We start from the raw sequence: 19,030 nt of genomic DNA, 5'->3' as shown, positions 1-19,030 counted from the left end.
GCCAGATATCTAACCCTTTTAAATTGGCAGATGCTAGTGCTAGTTTACAGTTTTAATGTACGATTTTGGTCTTGCAATTTTTAGAATCATTAGTCTACTTAATTTTTTCAGTTTAAAACAAAATTTGTCAATCAGTTCATTAAAAGCAATTTAAAACATATTCATAAATATTTAATTCAAATACACAAGGCTTTTACTTGAATCAAATACAGTATATTGTAGTTTCTCAGCTGGTTTGTAAAACAAATCCTCCATTAAATAAACCAATTTTATCTGATACTTCTACATAACTAATACATTATAAAAATAAGACCAGCTTTAAGCAGAAATGCATCTCAAAGAATTTAAATTTTTCCTAAAATTACATTTTAACCTGTAAAAATTTTTAAAAAAGGAAGGAACACAAATTTTGATGCATTTAATGGTAATTAATCTGAAATACAAAGTAATTATACACAGTCTCCTAGTAATAAAAGTTTATTCAATGAAGAAAGCCAAATCTATGTACAAAACATGAAGAGACATGATGAAAGATGATTAAATAAAAAATGCTCCTTAACGACTATAAGGATGGTAAGCACTAGTAGCAGTTCCAGTAGCAGCACCACGTCTTGGAGTTTTGCCGTAACTACTTGGCTGCTGACCTAAAATAATTTTAAATAGATTAAAGCATAAATCTTGCATTAAAGATTTATAAATTTTCACATTCTGTACCTTTTGCATTTATGTATTACATTAATTTAAAACACAAACTTGAACTGTACCTACCATAACCAGCTCCACCATATCCACCACTCTGGTTATAGTTCCAGCCACTATAATCATAGTTGCCATATCCACTACCATAACCACCACTGTATCCATAATCGTAGTTTCCGTAATTTCCATAACCACTGCCATAGCCTTGTCCACCATAACCATAACCTTGTCCACCATATCCTCCTGCATAACCACCAGGAGCACTCCATCCTTGAGGTTGAGAAAATCCAGGCCCTAAAAGTATATTTTGAATTAGCCAACAATATTTAGTCTCTGAAGATGTATCAACATGGCTTGGATAGAAACAAATATAAACCTTTACATGATACAAGTATATAAATAATGCATTAAAATCCCAATGGTACCACTGTACTAAATACAAAAACCATAACACATTTAAAAAAGAGTAGCCATCAGTTTTTACCTTTAAAATTAATGTTACCATATCATAGAAAATTAAAATACTTCAGTTAGTGCATAATGATATTACTTATGCATTGTGTTGGTTTAGAATTTAGAACTGCAAAAGATCAGTTAACTGATAGCATTACTGGGTGAGAACACTAAAGGAACTTAAAAATTACTGCTTGTTTATCATTTAAAACTCTAAACATTAAAATCATTTAAAACTTAAACATTATCATTTAAAACTTTAAAGAGAATTTTAAAATCATCTTTACCAGTAATTTGAGAATGTAATAATCTTAAATCATTATAAAAATTTGACAGTTGGTTTACCCAACTTTTTCATCTATTTATTACAGCTGAGAACTTAAAAACTAGAACTGAAAGTTTTATATTTTATCAATAATGTACCAAGCAGTCCAACTTATCAGCGGGTTTTCAGAAGCAGTTTTCTTGCTGTCAAACATAACTTCATTAATTCAACCAGCAGATCAAGGCAATAATTTCAAATTTTACAGTTTATTATCTACAGCAGAGATTTACACAACTGACATATAAACAAATGGAGAAAAGGAAAAAAAAAAAAAAAAAAAACAATCATAACAAATATTTTTTTAATTCAATATCATAGGACACTTTGAATGATATCATTTATGCTTGGAATGAGGTGACTGAAAAATGCTTGAAAGAAGTATGGAATATATGGCCAGAGCTAAGGAAACATGCTGACACAATTAGAATTCATTGATGTCAACGAAGTTATCAAGCTGGCTTATGACAGAAGACTACATAATATAAATGTGCAGGATATTGAATTATTGAAGGCTACAACTTGTGAAAATATTTCCAATGATGACCTTACATTAGTTGAACAAGCACAAAGATAATGAAATTTGTGTCTGAAAATGAGGAGCAAAAGTAAAGTTTGTCCTAACTAAAAATGTTTAGCCACTATAACAAAAATTACGGATCAGTTTATACTAAATGATTTACCATATTTGACGGCCACACACTAGCGTGGTTTCTTTACATTCTCACGTTTCGTAAAAGCCAAATAAACAATTATTGAAGACCAAATTTAGGAAAAAAGTGCATCTTATATGCAGTCAAATATGGTAACTTTTGATACAAGCTCAAAGGTAAAATGAAGTGTCATTGATGCAATATTTTGCTATTGATAACCACCTACTGAACAACACAGGAAAAGGTAAACTAGACCAAAATACCTTCATACACACACGATCCAAATGAAATTTTCTCATCAAAAACATAACTTCTTAATGGAAACTTTTTAAAATTTTCATAAATGTTTTATAAATGAAATCTATATTAGAAATACACTCTATAATAAAAATAATCAGACTATTTAATAATAAATGTTAGGAAGACAAAAAAAGAACGAGAGAAATTTTTCTTATACTTTATTTCATTTATCCATATTATTCATATGTAAAATTACCTGTTTAAGCACTGGTATGTATCCAGTTTTAAAAGCAGTCTTACTGTATTTGCTCGGGAAATCTCTCTGCAGCAATGCAGTATTTTGCTAAAAATCACTAATGGGTACAATAACATAAGTCTGGTAGAAAGGTGGTGATTGTGCAATTTTTGGTTTTTTAAAGAGAAAATTTATTCCTGTGTACATAGAAAGTGCAATGCTAAAAATCACACAAAATTTGTTTTATATTTGCATCACATAATGGTTACTTAATAATGAAAATTTGAGTTAATTTTTTATTTCACTATGTTGAATATGTTTGTTGATTTATGGTAAATATCGATAATATGACAACTAAAAAAGTGAAAATCACCAATCTGTACCTGATAAGTAATTTTTATCTTTTCACTTGTAGAAGACTATGGCAATTTGCAATAATACAAAGTACCAACATCACCATCAAATGATTTACACCCATTAAATTAAAATGTAGGTAAAGCATAATAAACACCCAATAAAACTGGAAACAGGATGGAACAGACTATCAGGGCATTCCAGCTAAGACATAACTAGCAAACAGTGTTCATAATAATGGCCTTTTATATTTGGAATCCGATTTCTAATATTTTCTAAGCATTATATGCCACCTTTAGGCAAATAACATTTTTGACGTAGTAACAAATTTTATATTTCTCAAGTCTAACAAGGTTGAAAAAGGATGGCAAGTTTTTCTTAACAGCTGAAAAAATTGGAAGTAATGGAAAACTTCTTAAACTCATTAGACTGACCTTTATTACAATGTGTATATTATAGTCAAATGTTGTCTCACTAATAAATTCAAATACCACTAAATCTAAATATGTTTTTTCTACATAATTCACAATTATTCTATTTAAATATTAGCAATAAACTTTTCTGAGAATATACTGTTTTAACTTGCTTTGGTATCTATTTTAGGTAGATTCTGAAACAGAATTTTAGTTTCAGATAAACAGAAATAAAGAAAATTGAATTAAAAACGAAATTAAGTTATGAAACTGATTTATACAGTAAAAACAGTATATGAAAACTGTGCAGCATAAGCTAGTATTTATATAGTGTCCGTTTAACTTTGTAATTTTGAAGAGGAAAATTCAAAAGGACAAACTGTATGCTGTTCAGGAGAATCTCAAAAACAACAATTTCACAATATCACGCGGAATTTAATGTTGGGTAGTGTTTAATAGCACCAGGGTAATTTAAGATTTCAAAAATTGTGCATCCTTAGGAGGGTTGTGGCACTTTTTCTACTAAATATTTCTTCCAATACTACGTATTTCTACTACATATATTTTATACTTTAGCAGCTTCAAATAACTGTTCACTTCCCCCCCCCACAGGAAGAAATCAAAATTTGCTTTTTACTAGGAATGCAGCAGATACCAAATTATATCTAACATTTTACCGAATTTTGCAATGGTTGTTCACCTATCTGCTTACACAATACAAAACTGCAATATATTTATACAATATGATTGGTTATGTATACCTAAACTAACTCTTCAGTTATCAGAACTGGATTCTGAAAAAGCACAAGTTTATGTATGCATGTGTGCACATATATAAAGAATATACACATGCAATATATATATATTTGTGAATCTGGTGCCCCCTTAACAGAAGAGTACTCAAAACTTTATTACTGAATAAGGCAGATCTATGATAAATTATTTTAAGTAAATCTTAAAAAAATTTTAATTACATAACAGCAATATTTTATCAGAAAAATCATGAGATATTTAAATAGTTTTACCTCCTCTGCCTCTTGCACCTCTACCACGAGCAGCAGCACCACGTGCTGGGAAGGCAGCACCCCATGCAGCAGCAGGACCTCCCCGTCCACCACCCATTCTTGGGTCAGGTTTGTTAGTAGCCTTCTTGACATCGCATTCTTTATTACCAATTTTCTGCTTAGCTTGCTTGCATGAATTTTCACAAGCTTCTTCCGTTTCAAAGGTGACAAAACAGAACTGCCTTCTCTGGTTTTTCACCTTGTCAAATGGCAATTCAACAGTTTCAACCTATCAAACACCAGATTTAAAAATTGACCACGCTGTTAATAAATGCATACCATTTAATTATTTAAAGTTAATATTTAAAACAAGAATAGAGTGTAGCCCTCCTTATCCATGACAATATTTTTTTACTTTTTAAAAAATTAACAAATGCAAACGCTTTTTTAAGTCTATATGGTTAAAATTCAGGTGTTCTCCAAAAATGTTCCGCAAACGATTTATTTTTGATTTTATAGTTAAACATTATTGCTAGTTTACCTTGCAGTGCTCCTTGCTAATGCAGTAATCTCTTCTGTACTATAATAGATCTATTGAGCAAAATATTAGTGGGAATTATCATGACTCTTATCACAGAACTGCTCTGCCTTTATAATAATAATAAGACTAGGTCTTACTATTCACGCATAATTAAGTACATATATATTTTACTTGGCTACTTTATATATATTTTACTTTAAAATACACTGGTGGACAACTGCTAAGGATGGATCACAAGCAGCTATACAGCATATTAAAAAGTGTGTTTGGGATACCAAGTTAAATAATGTGAAAATACTACAACATAACAATAAAAATTTATTGTACTCTGAAATCTAGAAAGATCTGAGAAGTACTCAAGAACAAAATGGTCATATTTTGCTAAATATGTAATAGTGGAAATAATGCAATTACTTCTGCAAGCATTCTGGTTTAAGATGGCAATTCAGATTATGGTTACATGCAAGACTGTATAAGATCCCACATGTCGTATCATACTTTGCACTACACTACCAAACAGCTATTGGAGAAATTTATACCATTCCTCTGGCAATGCACTGATAAGTATCCTATTGTATTGGAGGGCATTTTAGACCAGCACAACTTCTCCCCAAAGCATCAAACAGCATACAACTAAAATATTACTTCCTTAAATTAATAATCACAATAAAAATTATACTATGTAATTTAAATAATTGTTTTAGTTTAAAATCGCCGAAACTGGTAGTTCGGTCCAACTTTCGAATATAGGCACAATTGAACATGAGAACACACGAACAATTAAAAGTGGGCTTCCGCCCGCTAGTGATATACATATTTATTGACACAATTTACGACGTTTTAATTGTTTGGGCCAATCATAATACTTGTCACATGGCAAAGAATACACCAAAGTTGAAGCAGCTAAAATGCTTGCTAAACGAATTCAAATTTATTGCAGACTGCCAGCGAGTTCTAATTTAATATCTTAAACGGAATGTACTTCAATCTTATATAATCTTGAAAATTTGGAATTTCAAGAAATCTCTACGGGGGAAAAGAAAATGCTCTGATCTGTGTAACAGATCACAGAGGACAGCACAATTGATAATGAAATCCTAAAAGCATGGAATTCTCTTCCAAATAAGTTCAAATAAATTAAAACACTTGGGAGTGCTACTTTGTTTCGAACATCTTATGCATCTGAGCAGTTGTTTTCAGCTTTGAATTATATCAAATGTCACACAAGAAACAGACTGACAGATAGCCTGAGTGGTGCATGTGTTGTCTCAAATTAACAAAGTATGAGCCAAGGTTTGATGAATTATCAATATGTATACAACTAAAATCCCATTCAATTATGCAAAACCAATACAACTAAAATCCCATTCAATTATGCAAAACCAATCTATTTTCTGTACTAAAAAGTTTTTTTGTATCGTTGAAAACTCTTTTCTTGTTTTTTAAATCATGTGCATGTTGTTTTGCTAAACCAAACCCCCATTTTCAGGTTTAATTGGTGATGGCACTTTGCTATAAATAAGTTGGTTTTGGTTGAATTTTCGGCATACAGCCCCAATATGTTCGCCATCACTGTTCTAGACGCTCTTTGACAGCGACTGTTTGATGACATGTAATGTTGTCATCTATGAAATTTATCACTGACAGCACCACAGAATATACAAACATGAGGCAGCAGAACATCATTAATGCATCGTTGGCCAAGCACAGTCCTTAGCTGGAAACACACAGAACAGCAGCATACAGCTACTGATCACAGTGCCAGCTCAAACCGTGAAATTGCACCTCAGATACCGGTCCTTTCCCAGATATTTTCTGGACGATAAGCAGTACTACTCTCATGCCAGATCAGTTATCTATAATTTAGTAACAGACTGAAACCTTAAGAATAGTACACAAGACCAGTTCTATCTAGTCCAATTAGACGTTTGCTAGTTATTTGAAATGATCTCCACAGCCCTGAAACAACACTGGCTGACGTCGAACTCCCTAGCAGCATTGTTCTTCTTGGCCTTCTTCAATGCTATCAATAATATGGTCACATGTAAAATCATCCAAGTGATACCGATCCAAGTGATCCAAAATATACCGAAAATTTGTCATCGATTCTTTTCCATTAAATTTTGCTTCTCAACAAAGGTTAACAAGAGTCATATCCTTAAAATTTTATTAACGCATCACATGATGTAATCCAAAATTTACCTATGCATGACAAGTCTTATTGTTATTCAGAAACTAATGCATTATTTCAAACTGAATGTACAATGTAAATAATCAAAAAATGACATTTTAAAACATGTTATTTATGAAAGTATAAATATGAAGCTCTGATTTGGAAAAAACTACATACTGTATTTGAGCTCATTAAAACACCATTTCTTGATGGGATTTTGCCAGCATAAATTTCACACTTGTTCTTGGAAAAAGTAGACCTTGATCAACTCTTAATTAACGAACCACAGTTCAACAGATCACCAGACTATAAAACTCTGTTTACATATACAGAATTATTTATAATGTAAATTTTAACAATAAATTTTTATATAAATACCTTTCCATATTTTTCAAAATATGCTTTTATATCAGCTTCTGGGTAGTCAATATCTAACCCACCAACAAAGATCTTTTTAATTCCTGGCCTGGCCTTAGCCCTTTTAGGATCAATCTGTTTTCCTTTTATTGTATGTGGCACATTTCTCAATACCTAAAACATTTGAAAAAAAATTAATGAAAATACAAAAAAAGTATATGAATTCCTATGAAGGCCTTTTGATTTCAAAATTAACACTGTGTACAAGACCTACATTGTCTACTGTCTCTTCAACTGCGAATGTAATGAATCCAAAGCCTCTAGATTTTCCAGTTGTAGGGTCAGTTTTAATAGTGACATCAGTAACTTCACCAAATTTTGAAAAATACTCTTTCAGATCCTCTGTAGAAAATAAAAAAGCATAACATTTTAAGAAATTAAATTTAAAATATGAATTATGTAGCATTCACGTACTTGTTTACAATTACTATATGTTTTAAAAACTTCTCAAACTATTAAGAATTAAAGGATCAAGCTTAACATGGATACAGCCAAATCCCATTACAGTTTTAGAAGCCTTCTAATTTATTTTCAATTCGAAAAACACAAATAATACCAATCGCAGAATTTTGTCAATCAGAATATTTCAAAAGGGATAGTCAAAGCTTGCTACAGTGAATATAGTTTTATAAGCTTTCTGACCAATTTTTCAGCTTGAAAGAATACAAACAGAAATAAACATCAGTGTTCTGCAAATACAAAATTTCATAAAACAAAGTGCTAAAAATGTGAAAATCCTTCCTGTTTCCTATAAAACTAATCTTATGACCTAAATCAATTGGAATTGTCTCAAGCACTATACAATTGCAGTGAAAGACTTTTTGGCAAAAAAAGCAAGGTTCTCTCTTGACTAACACCTGTACTGGACAGAGAATATCACAACTTGATCAAAGAATTGAGAAATGCAATGATAATCTGCGTCTAATGGCATTCAAACCAAACATTGCAAAAATCTGTAGCGAGTTTGAAAGGTGGATAAAAATGCTAAAAATCTGACCTGATGGTATACAGTAAAGTTCCAGAAATCCGCAAAGCTTGGGACCACAGGTTGTGCAGATTTTAGGATTTTGCGGATTTCAGGACAGAAAAGATAAAGACTAAAAATGCAAAATGAATAAGGCGTATTAGATACATTAAATTATTATTACATACATGAATTGATTATATTATCCATTGTATTATATGTACACAGCATTGAGGTTTGCCGATTTCGCCTCATGCAAAGATTTCTGGTTTCGGATTCCAGTGTTAGAATCACTGTTGCTTTTTTTATTTTTCCGTACATCATACACAATAGTGTCGCAATTCCATACCATTCTGCTATAAATCGAGGAGTAGCACCTGCTTCATCTTTTACAGAATTTGCACTTTTTGCGTTACCGTCAATGCAACGTGTTTACGTTTTGCAAAGTTGCAGCAGTAAAATCACGAATGCATTTCTTATCTGCCATTGTATTAAAAAGGGCTGAAATTAAAAATATTCTTAATTTATCCACAAATTATTCAGATAAAAAAAGGCAGCACTAAACAATCTGGTGAAATGAAATAAAGCTCAGTGAATCCTGAACTTAACAAAGAGTTGAGTTAATAGTCTGCTTTTTTACCTCGATGCAGATTAGAGGGAAAAAAAATTAATCTTATTTTTTAAACTTTTTTATATCAATAATTTGGTATTTCCGTTTTGACTCATTATTATTCGGTAAGTATTTTTTTCTTCGATATTCCGTACTCAATGTTGCGCTTTCCAGAACCTATAAACTGAATGTTTATATTCTGAGAAGCAGCGCGGATTTCAGGTCGGCGGATTTTCGGTATTTGGCTGTATAATGAAGGGTCAACATTCTGACTGGGGTTCCAAAATTATTTTTATGGGACTGCACTGCTATAAAGTTTGAATAACACTGATCCAGCCTACAGACAAAAGCATGAACAGGAGCTTAAATCATTACAGAAAGCAACTAACTTTAAGCATTTTATAATTTAAAGTGCCTGCCATCTTTTTCTAACATTTCTCTTCAAGATGCAATGCTAGTTTAGATAATTTGTTACGGAATTAAGCATTCAAATTGTTTTCATCTTGTCAGTATACGTAAGGTTTCGAAGAGGAAGGCGATTACCGCCAAGAAAATGAGGACTATATGCCTAGAAAAGGGATGCTTTTGTAAAATAACCATTTGTTGTAAATCATCAGGAACATTAAAGAAAATGTGGATTTTAATGCACATATCATAATCAGAAATTAAAAGCCAAATTACAAGAATACTGAATGTAGGATTAGTAGTACTTCCTTGTTAAAGTATCCACCATGCTTGGTTGCCAAAACTGCGGAAATTCTTATCATAAATTTCATGTTTCAAGACTTTAACAGGGAACTGTAATGACTTACCTAAAACACAGTACAGTCAAGTCATTAATTCGGACACCCATAATCCGAAATGATCTATAATCCGGACCTCCAAGCTACAAACCTTTTGCGCAGACGTCGCGTTGACGCACGCGCAAGACCTTTACGGCTGCGAATGAGTGTGCGCATGCACATAATACGTTTACACAAGCTCATTTAATATATAACGGACAGTATAAGCTAAGCTAAAATTATGTAATTCAGTTCATGTTGCAGATCGCGTTGTTGATTAATCTTCGAACTGGATCCGGCTTATTATTTTTTGCAGACTGTTAGAGCAATTTTATAAAAGTAAGCTTGAACTTTCGATTATGTCAAATAGAATTTCTGATATATATTTACTAATATGTAAAGTATCTACAAAGCGAAAGTATGTTTCAAAGTCCATTAAACAGAAAGCGGAATTGCTGCAAAAAAATGGATAAAGGCTTGATTACCTAATCATTCTGAAATCTGTTTATCAATTTCACGCTGCTCTGCGGGGGGAGGGAAACGACAGGGCGCACAATGAATTGGAATACCACCACTAATAGTGAAGAAAGTTACACAGAGATTATCGAAAACGAAAATTTCGATTAAAAAATTAGTATTCTCGACACAGCAATTATAGGACTTGAACAGCGGAACTGAACAAGAAATTATGTTTGTTTATAGAATTAAAGAGAAAGTATTATCGAAAAAACAAAGCAACTTAAACAACTTACATTGAAAGAAATGTTTAACAAAGTAAACAAGTAATTATTAAGCTTTTTTTATAAATTTTGATACCCTTTAGATCATAATTGTTCTTTATTTCATAAATTACGGTTTCATATTTTTAATTTCATAATTTCTGCATGCCATCTTACCAAATTTAAACTGATGATCTATAATCCGGAATCGCCAAAGTCCCGATGAGTCCGGATTAACGACTTTTGACTGTATTAAAATATGGCATAATTTGAATTTCTAATAGATCTTAATGTCTAGATAAGCAAGATTCTTATTATACTGGCACATGATTCAAATAAATTTAGAATTCAATAATTTTCAATTGATAGTCTCAAAGGAGTACCACATGAAATGGTTAGCATGAGTTTTTTACAATGTAAAATCGCTATATTGACACAATACAGTTATTCATTTCTCATACATGTGCAAACCAGTAATTATTTGTTTTTCACCAATGCAAAAAACTCACTTTATCGCCTAAGTCGTAAGACAAGTACCCAGCTTTCCCCCTTCAGTTACCATTCTGAACTACTAAAAACTGAGATACCTCCACAGCACTTAAGATTTGACAAAATCTTACACTTAAAGAAAAGCATCATGCTTAAAAATATGCATATGTCCATTAGAAACTGAATTATATTCTGATGTGTCACTACATATACTCAGGAGATCAATGTCATTGAAATCTGAGTAATCAAAAACAATATGCAAACCCTTGGGCTTCAGAAGTTAACATCAACATTAAATAAACAAATAAAGTTTAGTTTTCATTATGAATTGACTAGTTAGCATCAATATTAACACTTCCAAAAAATTACTCGGAACACGGACAGGACACATGTACGTTGACAGTCATTTAAATTTAAAGCATTATTCAATTCATTAGGGAACCGAGGATATGTAATGGATGTAAAGTAAAAAAAATACATACTCTGATCAGTATCCCAACTTATACCACCAATAAAAAGCTTCCTGAAATTTAAAAAAGAAAAATATTATTATTTAAAATATTACTTCATATACATCACCTCGAATTACAAAATCAGTTACCTTTAAAGTGTTTTTAAACTGAAAAAAAGACCAAATCTGCATTGACTGAAAACGTTTATGATAAGGCCTCTGAAAAATTTTTATCATCCAAATTAAAATTAAATCTTGAGTGCAAATATTCATACTATTAATATATATTTATGCAATGAGGCTTTTATTATATATTTTTTTAACTTTACAATATGAAAATATAATGTACTGCAAAAGTGTAGTACACTATCATCACAAAAAACCTAACATGTACCATTGAGGTCTGGTGTAGACATCTTGCTCATGTCACAAGGGGAAAACCTATTGAAGACAAAGGCAGTTGTTAACAATGAGAATGCTCTTTCACAAATACTAGAACAGTGTTTCACAACCCTTTCTTTCATAAACTTGTGTCGATCAATTTATTTACTCTCAGGTTATATCCATTCCAGTAATTAATGCACAAAATCAGCATGGGTTGCCAGCCTTATTTTGCAATAATGATTACTGAACATGCATTCATACTACATAACAAAAATTACATTAATACTAGTACAGAAGTGAAATGGCACGCTTTTACAATTTTCAATATAGATTTTACATGCCTTAAAACACATTACAGTTTTTAAGTGCATTAAAATAAGTCACAGAAATTAATTACACTAAAGGGTTCACAAAAATTTCGTTATAAAAGCATACACCAAGGATGTGTAACCGTTAATTAACCCTTCAGAAATTGAGATCAAGCAATCTATCTTTCAAAAGGCTCTGTCAATCAAATTCATAATGAGAGTTATGTTCATTTTTACTCAGTGCAGCAGAGCTGGTACAAAAGCCGAGCTCGTTGTTGATCAAAGGTAATTCTCTACAAGTACTATTTTTTTTGTTATGTCTACAGTATACATAACTGCATTTTGAAACATGACCAAGAAATTACAGTATATTATTAAAAGAGAATCTAGAAAATTATCAGAGGTATTTTGTTATAATCAAAAATATACCTTTCTTCGTGGAAATTTTGGATTTTGGAACCAAACATTTGGTCTCTTAGGAGAAAAGCTTTAAAAACAGATTAAAAAAAATATTTCATACATGGAACTTCATTTAAACCCAATATTTAGTCTAATTTCCTCCCCTTTTTTAACACCATAGCAAAAACACAACTTTACAATGCCAGATACAGAAAGAATTTTATATAACAATTAGAAGATGCTTAAACAATCAAAATTATCCAAAACTTTGTTTTTTTAAGATAAATACAATACATAAAAATGCAACAGACTGGTAGTAATAAGTCCTTAATAAGAAATAAAAGCATAAACCAATTACTCTTTATTCCTAATACACAGGTCTGCATTAAATTAAGAGACTTAGATGCAACACATCTGTGTGAATGGCAGTGCTGTGTTTCTGGTGCTTCCAAAAACAAGGTCAAAAGAAATGTATATAAAAGGCTCTTCATTTTCTAACTAATGTTTACTTGCAAGTTTGACCCTTCAACTAACATATTTACAAGATCAGAAATAAGTTCAATAAGATTAAGCAAGACGCGATTAATTACACTGTAGTAGCTTGGAAGATGTTCTACCTTAATATATATGTGGAGATGTGCTTGAAGGACTGGGAAAAATCAATGAAAATATAGAAAAGCACATAAATGATTCATGGGTTGCATTGAAAGATTATCAAGCAAATGTCTTTTTCATATAAAAAGGGAAAAAAAACCCAAAGAATGTGTATTAAAAAATTATAAAAGAAACTACTTTACCATGATCTGCTGTTATTTTAGACTGTTGAAAATAATACAAATATCTCAACAATAGTGAATTTGTATGCTTTTGCATAAATGAGTCTTCTTTCCAGGATCCCAGGACGGTTATCACACAAATTCATATAGACTTATTAAATAAGTCTGAAGAGTACTTAGCAGGATGAAAGATGAGTTTGACTGTAATTTACATATATACAACATAGATATGCAATATCAACCATGAACTCAAATTTATTAAGATGTACTTACACACATGTTGAAATGCTTGCTATTTTTAAATTCCTTTTCACTTACTTTATTAATGTTTTGGCTGTGCAGAAAATAGTTTTCTATTACTTATTCTCCATTTTGAGCTCTTAATCTTATAAATGCAAACAGATAAACTTGCTTTAAAAGTCTTTTTGTTTTTCTTTAAATAGTTTTTTAGATCAGTATTGCTTAAATGTTTACATGCTTTATTTAAAATCACAATCATCAAAATAAAACTGACAATTCTTTTAAGTTGCCAAACTGGCCCATAACCTGCAAACTTACCACATTATTAAATACTTCATTAAACTCAAGACACTTTAAACAAATAACTGTATTACAACTTTCACTAGAATCATTAATTAAGACATATTGGGTCATCCCTGATGTATACCCAAAAACAAATTCGAAAAATAATTAGTTTTCAAACACAAACATTATTTTACAGTTATACACCCCATATGAGAAACTTAAACACCAATGTCATACAATACAATGAATTTTTCTTTTACATAAAATTTTTGGTATTTTAAAATTAAGCAACTGGCAACCCTGCCTGAAATGCAGGCACAAAATTAAGAATATTTTCTAAAAAATAAATCAGTATTGCAACAAATGTATGCTTTTAGATCCAATTAGCTATATTATATTTAAAACAGAAAACACTATGATATAATTTAACTCCCAACTGGCTACCATTAATAATTCCTTTTTAAATTACTAAAATTTAATATAGTTAGTTTATCCCCTTTTTTCTTGAAAGCCAGAAATTACTAAGTGACCACAGTAAGAGATTAACTGCTTTCACATGTATTAAAATTTTAGTAAGACCAAAAATTAACCTACATGTTTTAATTACTATATTTAAGAAATCTTTACACATTTGATGCAATACTTTTATTTTAGAGATTAACAATATTTATAGAGACAAATGTATTTATTAATTGTAATACTAATTTGTACTGCTGTACAATAAAAATACCTGTGTTTCATGATGGTTAAGAAACACTGTACTAGAAAATATGACCCAAAACAGATTACACATATAACACTGATGATGCATATTAAATATCTGAAGCACTCTATTCAGACAGTTTCTTAAAAGCTTTAATTTCATTTAACTTAATTTACAAGCAATCTGATAACTACATTTTAAAAGTTACAAATTAATATCTTTACAAAAGTAAAATACAAAAATATTTTAACATTATGTTTTTCCTGGAGATATTATCAAAGCAGGAATAATCACAAATTAAAATTCGTTGAATTTAATCTTTTTCCAAATTTACAAAATTGCAGTTTATTAAATTACTTTTAATGAATATCCACATTGCTTCTCAGATGAATTATCACATTTCAAAATCACTTTATCACTTGAAGTATTACTTTCTTGAAACTTATCTTCATTAAAACACTTAATAATTATTTTATGCCACACATTAAATTTATTCTTCTTCTCTTAAAGCCATTATCAGTTAAATTAAGTCTCACTTTTCCAGTATGTTCAAATTAGTCACCATTGTTCCATTTTTTTTTTTTTTTTTTTTTTTAGCTTAAGACAGAAGCTAAAGACATACCTTCTCACAAGCTTGCTCCAAGCGATGAATCGATCACTTTATAAAATTCATCTCATCACCTTGATTTTGCAGGCCATACAATTGCAGATTCTGAAAAAAGGGTGAAGTAGCCAAATATCTTTTTTTTTTGGCTTCATACTGCACTAAACATGGAACGGAAAACACGAACTTCCTTTTTAAGTCTTAACATTTATTGCTATGAGTAACATTTAGTGAATTTATCCAAGAAATTAAGATTTCAACAGTGAGAATAAGGCATTTCTCTTAAAATTGCAATGAATGTTGATGTCTCTTAAAATCTGCAGTGAAAGTTCTCTTAAATTTGCAGCCAAAAACATTAGCAGTGAAAACAACTTTCTTTAAATTGCAGTAAAAACTCTAACATTTTTTCTTAAAAAATTATCTTCGTAGAGATGAATGAATTTGGCAAAGTAAGAAATATATAATGTAGCTGATGATTGAGGAATCCAAATTTTTAATCAAAGCTTAGTGGGAATCACTGGTACTGGGCACAAACATTACATTTACATGTAGATGATCTACATACTATGTGTAGAAAAAGGAAGTTTTATATTTAAGTTTACATGACAATGTTAATATCTAATATAATTTATATATGAAAAGGCAAAAGAAATGCAAGATGCTTGTAGGCTCTGAAAAATACATAAAATATAGAAAAAGTTATAATACAGTTTGCTAAAGGCAATTCAACATCATTTTTTTTTTTCTGATAACAATCACGACTTGATGCAAAACTCAAGGAATGCTTTTTCTAAACACAGATTTTATACTTTTATAGTAATTTCTATTTTAATCTGCGAAAAGTTTTTAAAATTCTTAAACTTTTAATTTTCAAACTACTTAAAGCGCACATTCGCTGGACTTTTGCACCAAATCGCATTCACATATTTTTCACGAGACTCGACATTTTATGTAACATTACAGAACTACTTTAAGCAAACTTAACCAAGCATTTAACTTTTATCCCTTTAGCTGTTAAAAACAGCTCGTTAAATTTAATGAAAAAAATTATAAATACATATTGGTTTCATTTAACTGTGCATGGAAGAAATATAGAAGTTACTTTTATAAAAAAATATAATCTTCAGTCAAAATTGTTAAATTTACATATTAAACGAAAATTATGAAATTTATACAAAACAATATTATAAATACGATCTTAATACAAATATATTTTTCAGAAATTAACACAAAAATCATTCGTATTACACAAATATTACTACGGAAATGGCACATTTAACTTTTAAACAAAAAATCGATCATAGTTAGGTATTAAGAAAACGGTTGAGATCAAATTCATAAAGATAAGAAAAAAAATTACCGAAAAACACCTTACGATTAGTAACAATTTGAGAGCTTTGATTATTTCATAAATGCATTCTGAAATATTTATATACCATTCTTTAATTCATGCATTTTTCTTACAGCTCACTTATAACGACACGTCAATATGTTTAGGATAGCTAACAAAACCCGCATAAATAAAGAATATTCTTAATTTTAATATACGCTTGTAAAGGAGTAACAATTTTTTTTAAAACAAATTACGTTAAATTATATTTTCTTATGGATGTAAACGGATAACGTTGCTCAGAAAAAATGGCGCCGTTAAGACAATGGCCAATATTAACAGCAAAATGGCCACTGTGCCTTTTCAAAAGATTTATTTCATATTTTTGGTTTGCAAGTAAAAATTATAGTAACTTATACCTGTCTTCATCAGATGGTGATTTGGGCGGCACTGGATCATTAGCTGTACCATTAACTTCTTGATTTTGTTCACCGGATTCACCTCCTTGCTCCATTTGCTCGCTGTAATTCTGCTCATTGTACTCTGAATACTGCTGGTCTTCGGCAAAATTTTGTTCGTTATACTGTTGCCCGTCACTTGCCATTTCAAAATTATGATATTACGAGAAATACCGAGTCAAATTCTACCAAAAAAAATTGTCTTCAAATACAGCACTCTATTACCGCTTTTCAATGCAGGACTTTGGCGTTATTACCAGTCGTTGCCAGAGGTACTCTATCAAGAACTAACAATGTCGTGTCACGTATCCGGCTCAAATGTTGAAGTCCTGCGCATGACGTTTATAGAGAAAGAGTAATGGGAAAATGAGACAGACTGACAAACACACAGGCGGATAACACAAGCGCCTGGCCCCAGCCGCCATCCTAAGCTCTTATTCGACACGACTTCTGATGTCATACAGTGACGAAAAGAATTCTCTGCAGCATTTTTGTGCGCCAAAAGCTTGAGCTCGAGATCATTTTAGCGCTGAAACAGGCGAAGCAATGGAATAATTTGACATATTTGCGAAAAAATAACCGTTTAGCAGTAGATAACCGTTTAGCAGTATTTTGGTCGTTAGACGAATATCGAAGTCATTTGACAATAAACACTTTTTATAAGATATAAAAGTTAAGAAACAAAACAATAATACATAAAAAAACAGAATGATAACTCCAATTGATAAAGTCAAATAAACGATATTATAAGTATTTTTCGATTTAAAAGTATCTTATCACTTTATCTTATTTTTAACCATAAATGAGGAGAAATTAATGCCTAGGATTAGAAAGTAAAAAATTAATCTGACTAACGAACAATTTTGATACCAAACAATCTCCATATAACAAGCAATAAATGAAAGGAAGGTTATTTAATTATCAAGCAGTTCATTTTTATAAAGAAAGAACTAAATTTTACAGTTATATCACTTTTAAAAGCACTTTTCTGTAAAATAAACCGCTAATTCATGAAAACTGCGGCAGACATTATTTACACAGTAAGAGTTAAGTGCTATTTCTTGACATTGCTGACGAAGCAAATCTTGTTAATGGTCTCCTTTTCTATGAAATTATAAAATACATTTCTTAAATATCAGTATAGCGCTATGAATTGCATTGAATACAGATTGCTTAGCCAAACACTATTTACGCATTATAAAGTTTTATCTTGTGGTGATGGCGATAAGGAGCGCGCCTTGCGCCCTCCGATAAGTGTGGCAACCCTAGAGGAGAAGTTTCTTACGAGTAGCGAGCAGAGCGAAACAGGCAGGCTGTCGGGCAGTGTGCGCGAAGTTCCGAAATAAAGCTTAATTTTTATTGTGCACTATGTCTTGTTAATATTTATATTAATGCAGTAAGAACATATTCTGTGATATGGAATTCGAGGATTGGTGGTAAAACATAACCGGAAATCACCATAATGGTAACCCTGACTGTGTTAAATCGTATGAACAGTTCTCAAGCACTTTCGGTTTTGACTACAAGCCATCACTCAAGATCTCCAAACCAGAAGTAATGGATTACATCGGTTTTCGTCCTCCGGATCACGGATGAGTAGTAATTATAGATCATTTTATAATTCTGTTTTCTACTTATCATTTAATTTAATTTTCTATAGTTAAATTTTTGCTTTTATTTTGGCTTAAAAACCTTGCACAATGTCTGATGTTTATGCCGTCCAAATTCCGGTTTATAACCGATCAGACCCATCTTTATGGTTTATTATGTGTGAAAGTACCTTTGCTCTTGCCACCCCCAAACCTATCACAGAATCCATTACTAAATATAATTATGTAGTTTCTCAACTTCCTCCAGATATCGCATCACTAGTACGGGATTTACTTATGAAACCAGACCCTATTGATCCATATGCAAAGCTTAAAACTGAGTTAATAAATCGTTCAGGAGAATCTTCTCAGCAAGAAATTCGCCAATTATTATCTGGAGAAGAATTAGGTTCTCGAAAACCTTCCGATTTGCTT

The 19,030-nt window shown here is 31.0% G+C and overlaps 1 protein-coding gene across 1 annotated transcript; it reads right to left on the bottom strand.

Annotated features, from left to right (window-relative positions):
- Positions 1-461: 461 nt before the first annotated feature.
- LOC118201697 (RNA-binding protein squid-like) lies at positions 462-17,311 on the bottom strand. The gene is made up of 7 exons (XM_035373840.2): positions 16,968-17,311; positions 11,551-11,591; positions 7,719-7,846; positions 7,466-7,618; positions 4,395-4,662; positions 769-993; positions 462-644 (listed from the first exon to the last, which is right to left on the bottom strand). Exons 1-7 carry the CDS (start codon positions 17,150-17,152, stop codon positions 556-558), a joined length of 1,089 nt encoding a protein of 362 aa, XP_035229731.1. The 5' UTR covers positions 17,153-17,311; the 3' UTR covers positions 462-555.
- Between the last annotated feature and the right edge of the window lie 1,719 nt (positions 17,312-19,030).

The sequence above is a fragment of the Stegodyphus dumicola genome, chromosome 2, assembly GCF_044657685.1.
Source record: "Stegodyphus dumicola isolate Sdum_Otavi_A_Nest chromosome 2, ASM4465768v1".
NCBI lineage: Eukaryota > Metazoa > Arthropoda > Arachnida > Araneae > Eresidae > Stegodyphus > Stegodyphus dumicola.
This window is presented reverse-complemented; position numbering and strand designations above follow the sequence as displayed.

What these genes read in the sequence shown, in the direction of transcription:
- LOC118201697 (XM_035373840.2), bottom strand. Translation starts at nt 17,152, where the DNA reads ATGGCAAGTGACGGGCAACAGTATAACGAACAAAATTTTGCCGAAGAC. An exon ending in AAGTTGGGATACTGATCAGA is followed by an intron (nt 7,847 to 11,550) that starts GTATGTATTTTT and finishes TATTTTCTACAG; the next exon opens with AGGATCTGAAAGAGTATTTT. An exon ending in ATATGGTGGAGCTGGTTATG is followed by an intron (nt 645 to 768) that starts GTAGGTACAGTT and finishes AAATTATTTTAG; the next exon opens with GTCAGCAGCCAAGTAGTTAC.